Here is a 21907-nt window from a genome sequence, read left to right on the forward strand (position 1 = left end):
AGTCGGAAGTCATCCTGACCCTAACAAAGATGGCGACAAGCAGCGCTTGCCAAGCGTTCCTTGCTCCGGGACAGCTTCACGTCCTTTGCATAACGAGAGTGAAGATGCTGCTTGAAGGTGGTGAGGGTGCCACGGTGTTGACTAGCAACCCTCCTGTGCGCTGTAGTAATTTACATGCTAATCTTTTTAAACAGCTGGTTGAAGGTGGCAACAGTGCTAATGCATTGCCTGGCAACCGCATTCTGCGTGGCTTTTTCATTCCGTAGTGATCCATACCTTGCCCCACTCAAAGATGGCGGTATGTCCAGGCATTGCCTAGCAACCACCATTCACAATAATTTCCGTTCTGAAACTATAAACAGCTGTGCCACCATCTCCCCCTCACTTTTTCAGAGTGGTTTGATCCGGGCAGCGTTGCCTAGTAACCACCAAATGAGGGGGTTGTTTTGTTATTAGAAAAAGGCAAGAGAAAAGAAAACCTTCCCTCTCCAAATCATAAAAATCACATTATTTCTGTAATGAATTCATGCCTGCGATGGTGTATCGTGTAAAAAGTCAAAGTACTGGAAACTTCGTTCCATGAAACAATGGAAGTTAGCCCCGAGTCCCAGGAAAGATTTCACAGCTATGACCATTGGACTATCATTCGCACAGTTTTCCTCATCAGGAGGATGGTCGGGGCCAGCGAGATGGCTCAGTGGGTCACAGCGCTCGCCGTGAAGGCCTGTGCAGCATTCAGTCCCGGGAACCTTCCTGGTAGAAGGAAAGAGCCCACACAAAACTGACCTCGAGACACACGCCATGGCACACTCCATATAATAATTGATGCTACTTTCTAAAACTATAATAATATGTCTACAGCTTTTTGTCTTTAGTCTTTTTCATTTTTCTTCCTTTCTTTGAGTGGTTCTGAGACAGGGCCTCATATAGCCCATGCAGGACTTGGTATGTGGCCAAAACTGGCCTCAAACTTCTGGGCCCTCTATGTCTTGTCGAAATCTTTTTTGTTTTGTTTTGTTTTGTTGGTTTTTGGTTTTTCGAGACAGGGTTTCTCTGTGTAGCTTTTGGAGCCTGTCCTGGAACTCGCTCTGTAAACCAGGCTGACCTCGAGCTCAGAGAGATCCGCCTGCCTCTGCCTCCCGAGTGCTGGGTCTAAAGGTGTGCGCCACCACCGCCTGGCTTGTAATCAATTTTTATGGATGTAAGGAATCGAACATTCTTTCTTTGACAAATACTAGATTTCTTCTAGTGTGTTTCAAATGATACAATAAAATAATAGAATTTTTCTTTGAGACAGACTCTCCCTGGGTGACACAGACTGGCCTTGAACCAATGATCCTTCTGTCCCATCCCCCCAGGGCCTGTCACCTCCACACCCTCCTGATTATGTACATCTTCCAGGTTAGCACTTTTAGCAGCTTGGTTACTGTATGTTTGAAAGCAGTTGCTTTCATTTATTAAGCATATTACAAAACAATATTTTTAAAGATTTATTTGTTTTTATTTCATGTGCATTGGTGTCTTGCCTGAATGTACGTCTGTATGAGGGTGTCAGATCCCCTGGAACAGGACTTACAGACAGTTGTGAGCTGCCTTGTGGGTGCTGGGAATTGAACCGGGTCTTCTGGAAGAGTAGCCAGTGCTCTTAACTGCTGTTTTTCCAGACCCTATAAAACAGTCTTTTAAAGTAACTTTTTTGAATGTTGTTTCCATTCTGGATTTTATTTCCTATAGTTCGTAAGGTAATTGTAGGCAGAGTTTCTCTGTGTCTCAACAGCCACTCCCAAATAACTATTCAGACTTATTACTAATTATAAATGCTCCACCAATAGCTCAGGTTTTTTTTTTTTTTGTTTGTTTGTTGTTTTTTTGTTTTTGATTTTCAAGACAGGGTTTTCTGTTTAGTCCTGGCTATCCTGGAACTCACTTTGTAGACCAGGCTGGCCTTGAACTCAGAGATTTGTCTGCCTCTGCCTCTGAGTGCTGGGATTAAAGGCATGTGCCGCCACTGGCCACCTCAGGCTTGTTACTAGTTAACTTTTTTTCCCCCAGAGCTGAGGACCGAACCCAGGGCCTTGTGCTTGCTAGGCAAACACTCTACCACTGAGCTAAATCCCCAACACTCTTTTTTTTTTTTTTTTTTCTGAGACAGGGTTTCTCTGTGTAGCTTTGCACCTTTCCTGGAGCTCACTTTTTAGACCAGGCTGGCCTTGAACTCACAGAGATCCGCCTGGCTCTGCCTCCCAAGTGCTGAGATTAAAGGCGTGTGCCACCACTGCCTGGCTTAGTTAACTCTTACATTTTTTTTAAAGATTTATTTATTTATTATGTATACAGAAGAGGGTACCAGATCTCATTACAGATGGCTGTTAGCCACCATGTGGGTGCTGGGAATTGAACTCAGGACCTCTGGAAGAGCAATCAGTACTCTTAACCTCTGAGCCATCTCTCCAGCCCCAACTCTTATATTTTAAATTAACCCATATTTCTTATCTACGCTTTGCCACGTGGCCTGGTACCTTTTCTCAGTACATCAAGTTCACCTCCTTCTCTCCGAGTCTCCTTGTGATTCTCAGACTCCTTCTCTTCATCTTTGGGCTCTATTTTTGTCTGCAAGCTCCTCCTAACCTCTGCCTGTCCAGCTATTGGCCAGTAAGAAGCTGCTTCTTCTTCTTCTTCTTCTTCTTCTTCTTCTTCTTCTTCTTCTTCTTCTTCTTCTTCTTCTTCTTCTTCTTTTTTTGGTTTTCAAGACAGTGTTTCTCTGTGTAGCTTTCCACTTTTCCTGGAGCTCACTTGGTAGCCCAGGCTGGTCTCGAACTCACAGAGATCCGCCTGGCTCTGCCTCCCGAGTGCTGGGATTAAAGGCGTGCGCCACCAATGCCCGGCTACCAGGAAGCTTCTTTATTAACCCAACCACAGTGACATATATTCGCATAGTGTAAAGGAATATTCCACAAATAATTAACAACAAATGTACTCTGTACATGATGAAATAAACAGATACATACAATAATTTGTTTTGTTTTGTTTTTCAGAGAGGGTTTCTCTGTTTAATAGTCCTGGCTGTTCTGGAACTTGTTTTGTAGACCAGGCTGATCTAGAACTCACAGAGATCTGTCTGCCTATCTACCCAGTTCACAAAGCCAGTTCCAGAAGTCAGGGCTGTTTACAGAGAGAAACCCTGTCTCTAAAAAACAAAAAACAAAAAACTGCTCACTTTCTTCCCATTTTTTTTTTAAAGTGGGGCTGGAGATGGAGAGAAGGCTCAGTTGCTAAGAATACTTTCTGCTCTTTCAGAGGAACCAGGTTCAGTTTTCAGCACTGACGTGATGGCTCACAATCTCCTGTAACTCCAATTCTGTCTTCTGGTCTCCCTGGGTACTGCAAGCATATGCTACACATGTACATGCAGAGAGACACTCATACACATAGAACAAAAATAAATCTTCGAGCCAGGTGGTGGTGGCACACACCTTTAATCCCAGCACTCGGGAGGCAGAGGCAGGTGGATCTCTGTGAGTTCGAGGCCAGCCTGGTCTACAGAGCGAGATCCAGGACAGGCTCCAAAGCTACAGAGAAACCCTGCCTCGAAAAACCAAAAAAAAAAAAAAACCTTCAAAAACAAAAACAAAGCTGGGCGTGGTGGCATGCAGGTTTTAGGACAGCCCGAAACCCTGTTTTGGGGGTGAGGGGTGAGGTGAGGGAAATAAAGCAAGAACAAACAGAAAACCTACCAAACAAGTACAGGAGTTGGGAAAATGGCTCAGTGTGAGCATGAGGACCTGAGTTCAGATTCCCCACCACCCACAGTAAAAAAATGTGTATTTCTTTTTCTGAGGGTCCCAGAGAAGTTCCATGAAAGACCACCAGTAAGGATGCAATCAACAGGAGCGTTTATTATTTCTGACATGTGGTGGTGGGAAATGGCGACCCCAAGAACCGTTCACTGGCTCCCTTTAAGCAGGGAATTTAAGTTCAGGGAATTCCAGGGAGGGAGGAGCGATTAGTCTGAGGGCTGATTGGTGGAGCAAAGATTAGTCTAGGGGCAGATTGGTGGGAGGATCTAATGGTTAGGGACTTTCCAGCTGCAGGGTAGGGAAAGCCTCTTAGCCAAGAGAAGACTGTGGGGAGCCTGCTGATTGTTTCCCGAGAACTGTGTGCTCAGCTCCAGCTAGTTCCAGTAAACCGAAACTGAGGCCGGGTCCCTGGCAGAGCTATTGGAAACCTGTCAGGGCTCTGGTCTGGCTCCCTGGCCCTCCCACTTTTCTTTCTTTCTTTTTTTGTTTTTTGTTTGTTTTTGGTTGTTTTGTTTTTTTCAAGACGCGATTTCTCTGTGTAGCCTTGGCTGTTCTGGAACCCGCTTCATGCATAGACCTTGAAATCAGAGATCCTCCTGCTTCTGCCTCCTGTGTACTGGGATTAAAGGCGAGCACCACCACCGCTTGGCTCTTTTCTTTTTCCTGTTTTAGTTTTTCGAGACAAGATTTCTTTGTGTAGCCACGGCTGTCCTGGTACTCTGTGGACCGGGCTGGCCTCAGAGGTCCGCAGTGTGCTGGACTCGAGGCATGCGCCTCACCCCTGCCCTCCTCCCGGCTTGCAGCTTTCTGTTAGTAAACTACTTGTTACGCGTCTGTCCACAGATGGTACAGCAATTTTCCAGGTCATGTTATATTCATGCCGTTGGCTGCAGTGCTCAGACTCAATTTCCCCGACTAGATCATGCATTCTAGCACAGTTTTTATTTATTTGTTACTTTTAATTACTTTATCTATGTTTTTAAGAAATGTATTTGCTTTGAGCCAGTTACTGGCTTCTTTCCCAGAAAACGGGGGTGGGGAGGGGGGGGGGGGGAGAGATCAGGTGTTGCCTAGCAACCTCCACTTAAGTCGGAATTCGCGTCTTTTCGAGGGAAAACAACTGCCCTGGCTTCCAAGTCTGCAACTTTACGGTGTTGCCTGGCAACGTCGTTTTCCGAAGATGTGATTGGACCGCTCTCTGCGATCTGTTCCCGGTCAGAAAGAGGAGAATTTATTAACTTAATCTCTGTGAGAACACAACGGCTGGGGACGCGTTGCCTAGCAACCTGGTTCCCCACCCTCCCCTTTAGCTCCGAGTCGGAAACTCGAGACCGACTCCAAGATGGTGGCCGGATGTGCCGTTTTCCCATTTATTTCGTGCTTGATACTGTGGACAAAAGTTTGTTCGACCTCCAGAGGCCCCTAAACACTGTGCCCATTTTGAGCGTTTCACGGTGTGGGCAGCGCCAGGGTAGGGATCAAACCGCCACCCCCGGATGCCCAGCACAAACATGGCCGCCTTAGCATCAGCAGAGGCTGCCAGACGTCCGGCGCGGGTGCGCGCATCGCGCAGGCGCACTTCTGCCCGTCCCGGGACGGCCACAGCTACGGCGCTGGCGGCGGCGGCGCGGGGCATGGTCCCCGGATCCGAGGGCCCGTCTCGGGCCGGGGGCCTGGTGGCCGACGTGGTGTTCGTGATCGAGGGAACGGCAAACCTGGGGCCGTACTTCGAGGGACTCCGCAAGCATTACCTGCTGCCCGCCATAGAGTGAGTGAGGGCCCCCGCCCCCCCGCCCGCGCCCTAAGCCACGGCGCGAGCCGACGCCGCACCTCCTGTCTTTGCAGGTACTTCAACGGGGGGCCGCCCGCAGAGACGGACTTCGGAGGAGACGTGAGTGTGCGGCCGCGCCACGGGAGGAGGCCGGCCGGCCCGAGCAGGCGGGAGGCAGCGGGGAGGACCTGTCCCTCGCCGAAGAGCTCGGCTTTAAAGTTCCTTTGTCCTGCCCTCCCAGTATGGTGGAACCCAGTACAGCCTGGTGGTGTTCAACACCGTGGACTGCGCACCCGAGTCCTACGTGCAGTGCCACGCTCCTACCAGCAGCGCCTATGAGTTCGTCAGCTGGCTCGATGGCATCAAGTGAGCTTTCCCTCTGTTTTGGGCAGGTTGGGGACCCCGGAGGGACCTCGTGATAGCCTGAGTTCTGCAGAGTGCGCCAGGGCCTGGAGTTCCTTCTGGGGGTGGGTCGTAGCTTACAGTGTCGCTGAGGCTTGCCTTGAATTCCTGATCTTCCTGCCTCCGGTTTCTGGTTCTGGGACTGCAGACGTGCCCCCATGGCCAGCGCGTGCAGCCGGGCTGCCTGGAGTAATCACGGTGCCTTCGAACACAACTCTGACCGCAGGGTCCCGGCTGCTTGGTGTTGCCTGTTGCTTTCTGAGTTGGAGAAATCTGTAGGCCCTACATTTGTTCTTTATGCTACTGGGTGACCGTTGCCACATAATTTAGACTTCAAACTGAACAGTTGCTTCCTTATGAAGCCATCTGTGAGTCAGGGACTCAGGATAAGCTCAGCGGTGTTGGGTCTGGTCTCACAGGGCTGTGGTCATCCACTGCCTGGCGTGTCTGGAAGAGCCACATCCAAGATGGCTTGCTCTGTGACTGTCGACAGAGCCCAGACTGGAACTGTCTCTGAGTGAATGGTTGAACCCAGAGGGCAAAGAGGAAGCTACCAGGGTTTTTGATGACCAAGTGACATACCATCAACTTTTGTTACACCTGTTTGGTAGGCGAGTCTGCCCTGTTCCAGGCAAGAATGGACAACCCAGGCAGTGGGATCCCTGGGGCAGACAGACCACCGTAGCCTTGTATGTGAGTGGCTGCTTGACTGCTTGCCCTGTTCTTCTGCTTGGTTTAGAAATAAATAACAGTGTAGACTGCTGGATGCTGGAAGGGCCTCTGATCTTTCCATGTGGAACCCGCAGTCCGGCTGATCCAGGCCCCACTGGTTCTTAACCTTCCTGCTTTGGAGAAACAGGCGTGCTTTAAGTGTCTGCTGTGTCCTGGGTGTGTGTGTGCGAACAAACACATAGTAGATGGCGTGGAAAGCTGGCCGTGCACTTCACTTGGAGGTTGTCAGGATTAGCGGTTAATCATGGCTTCCCATTCTAGGCGTTGTTGACACTTGGCACTCGAGTTTTTAAAAAAGACGGGTTTATTTATTTATTTTTTTTTAATTGGTTTTTCGAGACAGGGTTTCTCTGTGTAGCTTTGCGCCTTTCCTGGAGCTCACTTGGTAGCCTAGGCTGACCTCGAACTCACAGAGATCCACCTGGCTCTGCCTCCCGAGTGCTGGGATTAAAGGCGTGCGCCACCACCGCCCGGCAAGATTTTAATTTATTTTATGTGCATTGATGTTTTGTCTGTATGTCTGTTCATGAGTGCCAGATCCTCTGGAACTGGTTACAGATAGTTCTAAGCTGCCATGCGGATGTTGGAATTGAATCCAGGTCCTCTGAAAGAGCAGCTGGTGTTCTTAACCACTGAGCCATCTTTCTAGCTCCTGAAACTAGATAATTCTTTGTTGTGAGGCCTGTCCTGGTTGCTCTGGGACGTTGGGGTTTTTGTGTGTGCACGTGTGTTTGTGCTGCTGGGGATGGAAGCCAGGGCTTTGTCCACGCTAGGCAAGGGCTCTCTCTGCCTCTGAGCCGTGTCCCAGCTCCTTGGAGAATGTTTCAGTGTCCCTGGCCTTTACCTGCCAGCTGCCAGCGGCACCCCTGGAAAGTTGTCTCCAGATGTTCGCAAGCATCTCCTAGAGGGCAGATGGCACCTTAGTTAGGAACTGCTGGGCTAGATTGAGGTAAGACTTGAGTAACAGCCATCTGGAGTTCTGTGACGCCCAGGGTCCACTCTGCTGCCTGTCAGGGTTAGTGCATGTGAGGCCTCCTTCACGTTTGGATGCCAGCCAGCCTGTTCTAGTGAACTCCTCCTGCTTGGCTGGTAAGTCTCCTGGGTACATTTCTGTGTGAGGACCTTCTGTGACTTTTCTTATCAGCCAGTTGTCCTCTGCTTCCTGTTACTGCCTCCAGTTCTGGACCTTGGTGGACATCTAGGTCCCTGCTGTTTCTCCTCTGGACTGCTCCAAGTAGGGTCTGGCTCCGCAAGGCTTAAGGAGATAGCTGTGTGAACACAGTGACTGAGAGCTGCTGGGAAAGGCCTTCAGAGACTCCTGGACCTCCCCTGTGAAGACTGTAGGAAGAGTGGGCGGGCCTCCCTCAGGGAAAGGCTGGCCCGGGGCTCGTGAGGATAAGAGGGAGGTAGTGTTTGGATGGTGCACTGTCTCCACTTCTACACTGAGAACCCTGTGAACACGGGTCCCCGTTTTGGAAGCCTCTGTCCCTGCTAGGCATTTTAGCCTTGTTTAACTCTCCAGGGTCATTGTTTTGATCAAGGCCTGTGACCCATGTTCTGGGCAGGGCTGGAATGGGGATGAGAGTCAGCAGGGCTTGTGTCTACTTGAGAAATTTCACCTTCTGTTGATGATGATGCTGGAGACAAGTTGTGCAGTATGGTTAGGAAGCAGCCTTGCCCTGGGCTTTGTTGTTTGTTTTGTTTTCGAGACAGGGTTTCTCTGAGTAGTCCTGGCTGTTCTGGAACTCATTCTGTAGACCAGGCTGGCCTGGAACTCACAGAGATCCGCCTGCCTCTGCCTCCCAAATGCTGGGATTAAAGGTGTGTGCCACCACCGCCCAGCCTGAGTTATTTTCTTTTCTTTCTTTTTTTTTTTTTTTTTTCCGGTTTTTCGAGACAGGGTTTCTCTGTGTAGCTTTGCGCCTTTCCTGGGACTCACTTGGTAGCTCAGGCTGGCCTCGAACTCACAGAGATCCGCCTGGCTCTGCCTCCGGAATGCTGGGATTAAAGGCGTGCGCCACCACCGCCCAGCCTGAGTTATTTTCTTAATTAAAATAAAGTTGGCAGCACCGAGCAGCGGTGTTCAGTAGACAGCTCCAGTGTGCAGCCTCCAGCACCCTCACAGTGCCAGGCAGGTGCACCTCCATTATGTCACAGCATGTTCCTGTCACCCCCTATTCCCCCATTCCCTATTCCCCCTGCCTCAGGCAGGTCTTGGAGAAGCTGAGCAGTTTGTGGTGTGGTTTCTTCAGTAGCAGGAATCGAGGTGGCAGGACTGGACGTAGGGCTGTCTTGGTGTGGCTCCGCTCCAGCTCTGGCCTTGCATTTTTGCTGCAGCCGGACGTGGTAGTTTATGCCTTTACTCAGGAGGAGCAGTTCCAAGCCAGCCTAAGCTATATAGTTCAAGGCCAGTTTGGGCTACCCAAACCCAGTCTCAGAACCCAAAAAGTAACAATGAAAATTCTTGCTGCTGCAGAAGAAGAGGTGAGGGCGTGGGTGGTGAAGGACCAGAGCAGGGCAAGGTCCCTGTGCGAGAAGGACGGGCCAGGCTTCACCCCCGGGTGCTTGGGCCTGAGGACAGTGTGGAAATGCCCGGAGATGTCAAGCACATCTCTTCATCAAGCCATGCCCCAGGCTTTGTGTCCTCTACAAACTGTAGAGCTGTAGCCAGAGACTGGGACTCCTGAGTGAAGGCTGCGGAGGTAGTCATGAAGGGTGGGGGTGGCGGGCGGCTGTGGCGGTAGGCGGGGCTTCTCCAGGGTCCGCAGGGCCTCTACCGTGATGGTGGTGTCAGGTGGTTGGGCTTCCTGGAGGAGGGCATGCTGGGCACGTATGAGGATAGATAATTTGGGGTTCCAGAGAGGAGTCTGGACAAAGGCAGGTGCATCAGCCACTCCGTGAGCCTGGCAGACAGAAGACACAGCAAGAATGTAGGCCCAGCTCAAGGCTTTACTGGCTGGACAGCCATTTATTCATTTGCCAACTGTTTCTGCCGTCGGCCTCTTATGGGCCAGATGGGTAGGCCAGGCTGGTGACAAGAAATGAGAGGGCTGAGCCCTGTCCCTGTAGGAGGACCTGGCGGGTGGACTCCTAGGTGGTGGCCATGAGAAGTGCCAGAAGCCGTGTGTGAAGACGGTGTGGAGGCTGAAAGTCCAAGGCCACATTACGGGCAGAGTGGAAAGCCCCTGAAACTCAGGAAGGCCCCTTCCTGACCTCTCTGGCTGCTGGTGGCCCCTTGGTCTCCCATGGCCTGTCCACATCTGTCCCATCCTCCCCTTTTGCTTTTCTTTTCAAGATTTATTTATTTATTATGTACACAGAAGAGGGTGCCTGATCTCATTACTGATGACTGTAAGCCACCACGTGGGTGCTGGGAATTGAACTCAGGACCTCTGGAAGAGCAGTTGGTGCTCTTAACCCCTGAGCCATCTCTCCAGCCCGTCTTCCCCTTTTTCATAGGGACGGAAGTGTCTCTGAATTGGGGTTCTGTGACTACTTCTGTCTCTCTCATTACTGGTCTAGAGACTGTTTCCAGGAAGGTAACACGGAGTTACTGTGGTTGACCTGACATTATCACTGTGAGTACATTTCACCCGCAGCAGTTCAGGGGTGGGGCGCTGTCTTAGGATAGAGAGTGCTCCTCCCTCCTCTAGGAGGCTGAGGAAGGAGGATTGGCAGCCTTTTCTAAGTGGCTGCAGAGATGGAAGGCTCAGTAGTTAGGAGCACTGGCTGCTTTTCCAGAGGACCCAGGTTTGATTCCCAGCACCCATTTGGTGGTTCACAACCACCTGTAACTCTGGTTTCTGGGGACCTGATGCCCTCTCCTGGCCTTTAAGGCCACCAGGCATGTGTGTGGTGTACAGACATCCAGGTAAAACACCATGCACATAAAATATTAGGAAAATCCAGCAAAGGCAGGCAGAGTAACGCACACCTTTAACCCCAGCGCTTGGGAGGTAGAGGCAGGGTGATCTCTGTGAGTTCAAAGTCACCCTGGTTTAGTTCTTCTAAGTGAGTTGCAGGACAGCCAGAGCTACATAGTGAGAAGTGCAGCGGGTGGCCCCTTGGGAAAGGACAGCAGTGGGTGGTCAGGGCATTGGGCACACCAGGACAGGCGCAGGGCCGGCTCGGTGTCCTGGGTCCTTCTCCCTCTCTGATACCCTTTCCTATCTTTTTCTCCCTACCCAGCCCTGCTTTGTCACCCAGTAAATCTCGGGGACGGTCCCCATGACAAGGCGCGGTGTAGGATGGGATGGGAGGGGAGGGGGTGCCGACTGCCTGTGTCCCTTAGGTTCATGGGCGGTGGAGGTGAGAGCTGCAGTCTCATTGCCGAGGGCCTGAGCACCGCCCTGCAGCTGTTCGATGACTTCAAGAAGATGCGTGAGCAGATGTGAGTGCACCACCCCCGGGAAGTCCTCCTCGACCCCACCCTGCGCAGGCCAGGGCAGGCCGTGCCCCCGACCAGCTGGCCTTCCCTGTGCCCTTGCCCAGTAGTGACTTCAAGCTGTCACTAACCCCAGACTCAGTGTTGTCAGCTGCCAGTGGTCCCGGTGGGTGAGGGCCCGACCCCAGCTGCTGCTGGCTTGAGTGCCTACTCCGTTCCCTGACTTTGTCCCCGCAGTGGCCAGACACACCGAGTCTGTCTCCTCATCTGCAATTCGCCCCCCTACCTGCTGCCTGCTGTGGAGAGCACCACCTACTCAGGATGTACAACCGAGAGCCTGGTGCAGAAGATAGGGGAGGTGAGCCGCGGTGCTGTGCCCCAGCTGTGAGGGGGGAGGGAGGGCTGTGCCCCGCCTGTGAGGGGGGATGTGAGGGGGGAGGGAGGGCCCGCCGTGCCCCGCTTGTGAGGGGGGAGGTCGGGTTCACCTCTGGACCACAGGCTGGGGTCTGAAAACCAGAGTCTTCTTAAGATTGTCTAAACTCTGAATCCTCTGCAAACCAGGGCCAGCTGTGCCATCCCCTGCCCAACAGTCTGATGAAGGCTGTGGTTTAGGGCCAGACTGTCTCCCCAGGAAGTGGGGCAGAGGCTGGCCCCAGCCCATTGATGGAGGCCCCGTTCTTACGCTGTCCCTTCCTGCAGCGCGGTATCCACTTCTCCATCGTCTCTCCAAGAAAGCTGCCAGCGCTTCGGCTCCTCTTCGAGAAGGCAGCTCCTCCCGCCCTGCTGGAGCCATTGCAGGCGCCAGCAGATGTGAGCCAGGACCCGCGGCACATGGTGCTGGTGCGCGGCCTCGTCCTGCCTGGTGAGGCTTGGGTCTGCACACGGGGGGCTCCTCTCTTAGCATGGACTGGATCCCCCTCCCACCCTGACCCTGTCTCGGCCTCGGCTGTCTTTCCCGTCTCAGTTGGTGGCAGCTCAGCTCCAGGCCCTCTGCAGCCCAAGCAGCCGGTTCCTCTGCCGCCAGCTCCATCCTCAGCGGCCACACTCTCAGCAGCGCCCCCCCAGGCTCTGCCCCCTGTCCCACCACAGTACCAGGTGAGGTTGTTATCGGGGACCCAGCTCCTGAAGCCCAGCAGAGCCATGGCCTCAGGGAGGACCTAATGAAACATTGGGGTTACAGTGTGAGGGGCCCCACAGGCCGGGGAATGGCCCCTGTGGTGATCATGGAGCTGTGTGTAGTTGTAGGGTGCACGGTCTTCTCCCTTTGGCAGGTCCCCGGGAACCTCAGTGCTGCTCAGGTGGCTGCACAGAACGCCGTGGAGGCTGCCAAGAACCAGAAGGCCGGGCTGGGCCCCCGCTGTGAGTCCTGGAAGAGACGGGGTGGGGCTGGGGGCAGGGAGTGTTGACTGGCTTTCTGACCCTGCTGCCCACTCATGCTTGTCTTTCCCACAGTCTCACCCATCAACCCTATCCAGCAAGCAGCTTCAGGAGTGGGGCCCCCCTTCAGCCAAGCCCCAGCACCCTCGTTGGCTCCTGGGCCTCCTGGAGGCCCGAAGCCACCTCCTGCTTCCCAGCCTAGCCTAGTCTCCACTGTGGCCCCTGGACCAGGCCTGGCACCCACTGCGCAGTCTGGGGCTCCATCTATGGTAGGCGTCCTCACAGCACCCAGCCCTGTCCCCTACCCCAGGGACTCATGGTAGGTGGGAAGGGTGCGGCCTTCTTTCTGCAAGGGGCCTGGGAACAACATCTCAGCTCACAGCTGTGCTTTGCAGCTCTGGGGCAGGAATGTGGGCCTTGAACTGTTCTGAGGTGCCTGTAGTTCTTGGGGTCTGGTTCTTCATGATGGGTATGCCTGGTGGTGGAGTCCTGCCCCTGTTAGGGCGGCCACTCCTTGAGATGGTGTGTCCCTCATTGCCGTCTGTCCTCAGCAGGCAGGCACTGTAGCCCCAGGGGGGATCAGTGGCCCTTCACCAGCCCAGCTTGGGGCTCCTGCACTTGGTGGGCAACAGTCCGTGTCCAACAAGCTCCTGGCCTGGAGTGGGGTCCTCGAGTGGCAGGAGGTGAGCGGGTTTGAGAGCGTGTTGGGACTGGAAAGGGGGTAGCTCCCGGAGGCATGAGCGCCTGCAGAGGGAGGTTAGTCCAGAGGAGAGCGAGGGTCTGTGGACCGGATATCACAGTTGGCCTTCAAGAGTTATGTCGAGCCAGGCGGTGGTGGCGCACACCTTTAATCCCAGCACTCGGGAGGCAGAGAGGCAGGTGGATCTCTGTGAGTTCGAGGACAGCCTGGGCTACAGAGTGAGATCCAGGACAGCCACAGCCAGAAAAAAAACCAAAAAAAAAATTTTATGTTGAAGCTCAGTAGTTGAACAATTGCCTATCAGGCACAAGGCCTCCATTTCCAATCTCTCTCTCTCTCTCTCTCTCTTCTCTCTCTCTCTCTCTCTCTCTCTCTCTCTCTCTCTCTCTCTCTCTCTCTCACACACACACACACACACACACACACACACACACACACACACACACACAGCAAAACCTAGAATTTGGGCTTCTAGCAGGGCCCTAGATATTACGGCTTTTGGAAGACAGTGATTATAAGATTTTGGGCCCAGAGAAGGGGCCCAAATTTTGTGGACTTTGGGAGCCTGAGTGTGAGGTTGCTGGGAAGGTAGAGGTTGAGTCAGGAGGCCCTGGCTAATTCACCCTTTCTCTTTAGAAACCAAAGCCTGCATCTGTGGATGCCAACACCAAGCTGACGAGGTCTCTGCCTTGCCAGGTCTATGTGAACCATGGAGAAAACCTGTAGGTATTCCGTCAGGGGAGGGCCAGGTTCAGCCTGTCCCCTCTCCTCATTCTCCTCTGTCTCTCCCAGGAAGACTGAGCAGTGGCCCCAGAAACTGATCATGCAGCTCATCCCTCAGCAACTGCTGGTGAGACCTGCCAGGCCAAGGCCTGCCTCACCCTTATCCCCTGTTCCCCACACAATGCTTCCCTACCACGTGTTGCCCCATGTGATGCCTGTCTGTTTCCAGACCACCCTGGGCCCGCTGTTCCGGAACTCAAGAATGGTTCAGTTCCACTTCACCAACAAGGACCTGGAGTCCCTCAAAGGCCTCTACCGCATCATGGGCAATGGCTTTGTGAGTGGCGGGCAGTGGGTGGGCGCTAACGTCTGCCCCACTCTGCTGGCTCTGAGGACCCCAGGGACCTGAGCCCAGGGGCCGCCGTCTTCCCTTGTGGTTCATTTATGGTGCCCCAGAGTGGACCTGGGCCTTGTCTAACCACATGCCTGGCTCCTGCTGCATCCCTGTCCCGTGGGGCTGTTTTTTTGTTGTTGATTTGAGACAAGTCTTGCCGTGTAGTAAGACCTCTACCTGGACATCCTCCTGCCTCGGGTCCTGAGGGCTGGATTTGTAGCCATGTGCAGTCAGGCCTGGCTTCTCTGGCCCTGTTCTTATCTGTGTCCCCAGGTTGTTGCGTAGGGCCTGCCCTCGTGACTCATAGAATCTGTTGAATCAGTGGAGGCACCTTCCACATCCACTCACCTTCCTGGGGGCTAGCGGGCTGGAACTTGTGTCAGGGAAGACACAAGTGCCCGTGTGCATGGGCTTAGGCACAGTGGCTTCTGCCAGCTTCTTCCCCAGGCAGAGAGAGAGAGAGAGTACCGTTGGTCATCAGCCTCTCAGCCCTTTGCACCTCAGCTGAGGTGGTTGCCTGCTGCATTTGTTTCCTGTCTGTGGGATTCTGCTGGGGCTGTTGGCGGGAAGCTCAGCTGGGCCCAGAACCCTCTATGGTGTGGCCCATCTGCTGGCTTCCTCCTGCAAACACTGAATTCTGGGGGATGTTCCAAGATTGAGTAGCAGGAACTGGTGTTTTTTGCTGTAGAACAGGACCCGAGGGGGAGCTCAGTGATATCACTGCCTAGGCCTCTCACAGGCCCAAGATAGTTACCCCAGCTTCTCAGTACCCTTTCAGCATTCGGGAAGAGGCGATGACTGTAATCTCCTTTAGGAAATGAGAAATGTCCAAAACTTCTGGCCAGGCCCCCTTTTATCTGGGCCAGAGCTGGGTCCCTACGCTGCAGCCCTGTAGGGAGGACAGTCACCAGTGCCCTGGCCTGGCTGGCGCTGCCTCTTCTGTGCTGGTCTGTGAAAAGGAGAGGGGGGTGTGGTGGGCACCAGTTGCAGGTCCTGAGAAGTAAACCCAGGTAGACAAAGCCAGTTCCCTGAGAGCCTGTGGGGAGACTCCCAGAGTGGCTGTCTTGTGATGTTGCTGTTCTCTGGTCCATGCTGGTAGGCACTGGCGGAGAGACAGAGCCACCCTCAAGGGTCTAGCCCCGACTTCTGGCATCCTCCCCAGCAGAGCCCTTTCCAGCCTGAGTTGGGGAGGCAGCCCAGTGCTGTGCAGAGTGAGCCATGACTGGAGACAGTCAGGGTCGCCATGGCCTCTCCCGAGTGGTCAGCAGGTGCTCGGGCCTCCTCTGCCCTTTGAGTACCTGCCGCTCTCAGTGTTCTGGTTCCAGGGCAGCTGCCAAGCTGACCCGCTCTCCCAGCCAGGCCTTGTGTGGTGGACCTCCCTGCCCCTTGCCCATAGGGAGGGCTTGTAGACGTTTATGGAATGCAGTGGGGCATCCTGTGCCTCTCTGGTAGGCTGCCTCTCAAGAGTCTCTGTTCGCAGGCGGGCTGCGTGCACTTCCCACACACAGCCCCGTGCGAGGTGCGGGTGCTGATGCTCCTGTACTCGTCTAAGAAGAAGATCTTCATGGGCCTCATCCCCTACGACCAGAGCGGCTTTGTCAACGGCATCCGCCAGGTCATCACCAACCACAAGCAGGTCCAGCAGCAGAAGCTGGAGCAGCAGCGAGGGGTGAGTGTGGAGATGGCAAGCCGAGTCCTCTCAGCTCCCCGGAGCCCACTCAGCCAGTCACCATGGCCTCCTGTCTCTGATGCCAAGACAGCTTACCCGAGTCCCATGTCCCCTGAGTGTCCTAGCGAAGCCGCTTTTGTCCCTGACGCGGGCCTGCCTTGATGCCCAGGCAGGGTGTGACGCACCCCCGATGGTGCATCCCCAGAAAAAGCACCCCGCTCCTGCACACCAGGTCCTCCAGCAGGTTCAGACCTCCTTCCCTCACACTGACCTGTCCTCTCTGTCCCCGTGCAGATGGGGGCACAGCAGGCGCCTCCAGGCCTGGGCCCCATTCTGGAGGACCAAGCGAGGCCCCCGCAGAATCTAGTGAGGACTCGGGTGGGGCCTGGTGGGGGTGGGGTGGGGGTCGGGTGGAGTCGGGGCGGCCACCCTACGGCCTGTCCTTCTTCATGTCGTCTCTTCCCCAGCTCCAGCTCCGTGCGCCCCAGCCCCAGCCTCAGGGTGCAGTGGGGGCCTCTGTGGCTACAGGGCAGCCCCAGCCCCAAGGGACGACCCAGGCCCCGACAGGGGCACCCCAGGGTCCTCCAGGAGCAGCCCCCGGCCCACCTCCTTCCGGACCCATCCTTCGGCCCCAGAACCCTGGGGCCAACCCCCAGTTGAGGAGCCTCCTTCTCAACCCCCCACCGGTGAGACGTGGGACTAGACCAGCCGGGCCTGCGGGGTCCTCCCCGGGGTCTGGAGGAGGAGGTGGGCTGCACCAGCCGGGCCTGCGGGGTCCTCCCCGGGTTCCTCCCCGGGGTCTGGGGGAGGAGGTGGGCTGTACCAGCAGGGCCTGCGGGGTCCTCCCCGGGTTCCTCCCCGGGGTCTGGAGGAGGAGGTGGGCTGCACCAGCCGGGCCTGCGGGGTCCTCCCCGGGTTCCTCCCCGGGGTCTGGGGGAGGAGGTGGGCTGTACCAGCAGGGCCTGCGGGGTCCTCCCGGGGTCTGGAGGAGGAGGTGGGCTGTACCAGCAGGGCCTGCGGGGTCCTCCCGGGGTTCCTCCCCGGGGTCTGGAGGAGGAGGTGGGCTGTACCAGCAGGGCCTGCGGGTTCCTCCCGGGGTCTGGAGGAGGAGGTGGGCTGCACCAGCATGGCCTGCGCGTTCCCCCCGGGGTCTGGAGGAGGAGGTGGGCTGCACCAGCCGGGCCTGCGGGTTCCTCCCGGGGTCTGGGGGAAGAGAAGGGCTGTACCAGCAGGGCCTGCGGGGTCCTCCCGGGGTCTGGAGGAGGAGGTGGGCTGCACCAGCCGGGCCTTCCCGGAGCACAGGCCGGGTCCGCTGAGCCCGTCTTTGTCTTTCTCAGCCCCAGACCGGGGTGCCCCCACCCCAGGCCTCCCTGCACCATCTGCAGCCTCCAGGGGCCCCTGCACTGCTGCCCCCACATCAGAGCCTGGGCCAGCCCCAGCTGGGGCCGCAGCTCCTGCACCCTCCGCCTGCCCAGTCTTGGCCCACCCAGCTCCCCCAGCGGGCTCCACTGCCAGGTAAGGGTGTCCAGGGAGGGCGGGGTTTAGGCTGGGAGTTCCTGCAGCCACTGGCAAGGAACAGTTAGCCCATAGCTCTAGGGGGCTCACAGGGCCGTGGGGAAGTTCAGCCATAGGAGCAAGGCCTCAGAGAGAACCTGCCACAACCTTCTCCGCTGTCCTGGGCTGCTAGGAGCTGTCTTAGGGTCAGTGCAGCTGCGGGGGAAGGGGTCCCAAAGGGACAGAGGAAAGTGTCTGCATCTAGTTGGGCTTACAAGGATCTTGGCTCTGGCAGTCCCTGGAGCTTCCTAGAAACTTGACTGCCTTGTGTGCCCTGAAGAGGTGGGATGAGAGGCCCAGGGTCCTCAATGGCCCCAGGCAGGGACCACTGGGAGATGCAGTCCCTTCCCACTGCCCCCCAGGTCAGATGCTGCTGAGCGGGGGTCCCCGGGGCCCGGTCCCCCAGCCGGGCCTGCAGCCCAGCGTCATGGAGGACGACATCCTCATGGACCTCATCTGAACCCAACACCCAATAAAGTTCCTTTTAACAATGCCCGGCTCCCGTCACTGACGCCCCCAGGGCTGTCTTTGCTCTCTCGCCTTGCAGACTCCCCAGGCCCCGGCTGGGTGGTGCTGGGCCGGGGTGAGTTGGAGGCAGCATGGTGTGGCCTGGGTCTGGGAGGCTCAGAGGCAGGCGGGCAGGTAGTCTACAGCTCCTGTGCACGCGGGGGTCCAGAGCCCAGAATGCCTCTGACCCAGCCAGGGTTCGAGGAGCCTGGAAGGAGAAGCAGCAGTTGGGAGCCAGGAGGGACCTAGGTGAGAGAGCGAAAGCCACAGGAAAGGGGCGTGCAGGGTTAGGAAGTGGAGGATCCTGGGACATGAGCGTTACAGGGAGGAGCCAGAGCCGGAGAGTCCAGACTGCAGTGCTTGAGATTTGTCCTGGGCATGCAGGACCACGGAGACTGCCAGTGGGCCCGTGTCCGGAAGGCTCCATGGCATGTAAGAGCAGGGCAGGCAAGAGGCAGGTCACGGGACTGTTGAGGCGACATGCCACACCAGGAACTCAGGATGTCCCCATGGGACAGCGTGTGCTGTGCTTGAAGCCGGAATAGTCGTAATAGTCGAGGTTGCACACAGCAGGCACTGAGTTCCAGGGGAGGTGTGGGGAGGCGGGGAAGCCCCTGTCCGCAGGTGGTCTCCCCTGGAGATGGAGTGAGATGTCTGTCACACAGGCACATGTTAACTGAGTGGGGTCTGTCCCTGGACTGCCACCGCCTGGGTTTGGGACACTGGTTAATGTGCAGGTCCCCCACCCGTCCCAGGAGAGCGGCTGCAGTCTGTGGCCCGTGGGCCACCACAGATGAGTTTTGTTTGGCCTTCCCTGTGTCTGCATGCGTCACTTCCTTCCATTCAGCTGAACTCAGTGAAATTCACACACACACACGCACACGCACACGCACAATTACTCCTCTCGACATGCCCGAAGCCTGGCAGCCCGGGCCCAGCCTTCCGCCTGGCAATGCTCGCTGGCTCCGCCCCGTCAGTGGGCGCCTGCTCTTGGGTTCGCCACAGTCCTCACCGCTCTCTCTTGCTCTTCCATGGTGAGGCCCTGCCTCAGTCACGGGGCTGGCACCGTGGTGGTTCTGTGGTAGCATGCAGAGAAAAGTGAAATCTTTCTTGTACCCATGTCTCCTTCAAAAGTGGCCAAACGAAAGAAAGAAGGAGAGGGCCGCGTGTTTCGAGAAAAGTGGGAGCGAGACTATTTCTTTGTGGAAGTGAAGAGCATGCCTACGTGCTTAATATGCAAAAAAAACGTGTCAGTGCTGAAAGAGTACAACCTGAAGCGTCACTATGAGTCCCAGCACAGTAAGAGCTACGACCAGTACACCGCGCAGAGCCGCGACCTGCTCCTGCAGGAGCTGAAAAGGGCCCTCAGAGCCAGCGAGGCTTTGGAGAGCCAGGAGTAGGAGCCGTGGAGCGATGTGGCAAGAGCTCCCGTGTCCTGACCAGAACTCCATCCTCAAGGCTGTCCTGTGAGTCTGACCGGCGTCTGCAGGCGGAGGCACACAGGAGTCAGCGGCCTCATGGGGTCCGGTTGCCAGACCCACAGCTGTGGCCTTTTGATGGCCCTGCAGAAACTCTGACCACATGGCTAGCTTTATTTATTTGTGGTGGTGGTTATCTCCATGCAGCTGAAGAAGTCTGAGGTGGCACCAGGCCAGCCCCTCACTTTGGAGTGGCTCGCTCTTGTGTATGCACACACGTCAGAATTCATAAGCACAACTACAGCCCTGTAATGGTGATCGGGCCGTCCATCAGAGGGGGGGCCATCCCGTACCTCGATCCCAAGTGGCACTGTTTGTCAAGGACCCAGGTCAGGTCCTAGCCTCAATCACCAGGAATTCAGATGCACCACGACGCCTTGACTCTGGCCTTCCTGTGCTTGAACTGAGCCAGCCATCTGAGACCAGGAAGTGCAGGAAATCCAAATTGTCGCGCTTGGTTCATCTCCAAGTGTGCAGAGCCATGCCCTGGTTCCCTGGAGGTCAGTTAGAAACTTGTGGTTGAGGTTCCCACCCTCTGAACACTGACTCTGTCTCAGCAGGGATATTCACAAACAGCTCCTGAATGTATGACTGTGGTGTGGTCCTGGCAGACGGATGCCACTGGCCTGGAACAGTGAGACTGCTAACCCGTGCTACAGCTGGTTTCTGGAAATGAGGTGTCCAGAACCAGTCACCCACACTGTGAGACCCACGACCAGGCCCCCCGAGGGCCGTACTCTACTTGAACCTGAGCTAACGCTGGCTAGCTCGCTCTTCCTGATCGTGTGAACGCAGCCCACAGTGCAAGCTGCCATGCATCAGGGTGCTTGCAGTTCTGCAATATGGCGAGGTTCCTCCACCTCTGCCCAGCAGTGTCCCAAGTGTCCGGCTGCCCACACTGTGACAGTCACTGTCTTCGTTACAGACCTAAATAAAAACTCCGTTTTAAGGATCAAGGTTGAATTCTCATCTGCCCATCTCTGTCCCATGCGAGACCCAGCATTGACATCTGGGTGTAGAAGGGCAGGTGTTAACCTCCCAGCCTCTACTCAAAGGCACAAGAGAACTACAAGAGAGAAATTTTAATAACTAAATATTTCTATTTTTCAATTTGTATTTTTTCAACTTTGAATTTAAAGTATGGACTCTAGTATCATACGTGTTTGTGTTGTGTTCCATGCGTTCACCATAGCTGAGTAAAGATCCAATTTGATTATCCTCTGGCCGTGGGCTTTCCTTCTCCCTGACAATGCACCCACTCGTGTGGCAGCATGGCCCCTGCCAGCTGGTGAGCTGCTGCACCTGCCCTGGGGTCTGGCTGGGAGGGGCTGGGAGTCCTCTTGTCCTTCGAGGCCCCTCCCCTGGGTGATTCTCACAAATGAAAGACAGAATAGGGGACCCAGGTGGCAGCTGAAGACATGAAGGTGGTGACTGGGCCATGCAGCCAGTGTGTGCCGTGGCTCTGAGACATGGGATGCTAGGGACTGTGGCGAACCTGGAGAACGCTTGCCCCACCTGACGGCCTTCAAACCAAAACCACACACACTGAGGACCAAACAAAATCTGCTGTGGGTCTCGTGAGACCACCAGGCCACCCTTTTGCGACCTCTGGAAGAACGGCTCCAGAACCAGGACAGCCTCGATGGAGACCTGTGTGTGAGGGGTGGGCAGGGGGCGGGAGGTTGGGAGAAGCAGGCAGGTTTTCTAAAGGTGGACCGAGTGATCAATAAGAGGAGAACAGGGAGGCACCAGGCCGAAGATCTAGGGAGACTGGGTTTGCCCTCCAAACGATTGAGAATGGCTGTGGGGTGCTGCTCTTGCAGAGGATCCGGGTTCAGTTCCCAGCACCCACATCGTGCGACTTTTGGGGTTCATGTCAGGTTAGTGGTGCCAAATTGGACCAAGATCGTTCAGTTCTAGGAGGAACTGACTCCTCTGGCCTCCAAGGACACCTGCGCACATGCATACACACAGAATTAAAAATAGATCTCACAAGAAAAGAATGGGTGAGACACAGACTTGTCCTGCCATCTACTCACCAGGCCGCCTTTGGGCCTCAGCTCCATGTGTCAGTATTGCCCTGCCCAGGACTGAAGGCAGAAAGACTGCTTCAGCACACAGGAAGGAGAGCTGGGGACCAGAACACTAAAAATGTGGCCAAACCTCACAACACAAACCAACCAGTTCACACGGGCAGTCAGCCTGGGAAGGGAGTCACATAAGCTTTGCAGTTGGGTTGGTTTGGAGGTGGTCTCATTTGTATGTAGACCAGACTGATGTGCCTTCAGTGCCTCCTAAGTGCTGGAATTAAAAGTGTGCCACAGGCCAGGCATGAGGGTTGAGGCAGAGACAGGTGGATCTCAGTAAGTTCAAAGCCAGCCTGGTCTAAAGAGAGTTCCAGATCAGCCGGAGCTACATA

At 55.3% G+C, this 21907-nt stretch overlaps 1 protein-coding gene across 9 annotated transcripts; it reads left to right on the forward strand.

Moving 5' to 3' along the window:
- The first annotated feature begins 5049 nt into the window (after positions 1 to 5049).
- On the forward strand, positions 5050 to 20704 carry Med25 (mediator complex subunit 25). Of its 9 annotated transcripts, none has more exons than XM_006986222.4 (18): positions 5050 to 5565; positions 5643 to 5688; positions 5810 to 5934; positions 10994 to 11092; positions 11324 to 11444; positions 11786 to 11948; positions 12051 to 12181; positions 12358 to 12445; positions 12539 to 12732; positions 13018 to 13146; positions 13800 to 13885; positions 13956 to 14013; positions 14116 to 14223; positions 15761 to 15949; positions 16244 to 16315; positions 16417 to 16635; positions 17287 to 17464; positions 17866 to 17994. In XM_006986222.4, exons 1-18 carry the CDS (start codon positions 5294 to 5296, stop codon positions 17961 to 17963), a joined length of 2376 nt encoding a protein of 791 aa, XP_006986284.2. In that variant the 5' UTR covers positions 5050 to 5293; the 3' UTR covers positions 17964 to 17994. The 9 variants fall into 9 exon arrangements, with proteins under 9 accessions (XP_006986284.2, XP_006986285.2, XP_006986283.2 ...); XM_006986221.4 differs by having other exon boundaries at positions 5125 to 5565; positions 13015 to 13146; XM_006986219.4 differs by lacking the exon at positions 17866 to 17994 and adding an exon at positions 19145 to 20704 and having other exon boundaries at positions 5170 to 5565; positions 13015 to 13146.
- Positions 20705 to 21907: the final 1203 nt, after the last annotated feature.

This window comes from Peromyscus maniculatus, chromosome 1 (genome assembly GCF_049852395.1).
Source record: "Peromyscus maniculatus bairdii isolate BWxNUB_F1_BW_parent chromosome 1, HU_Pman_BW_mat_3.1, whole genome shotgun sequence".
NCBI classification, from domain to species: Eukaryota; Metazoa; Chordata; class Mammalia; order Rodentia; family Cricetidae; genus Peromyscus; species Peromyscus maniculatus.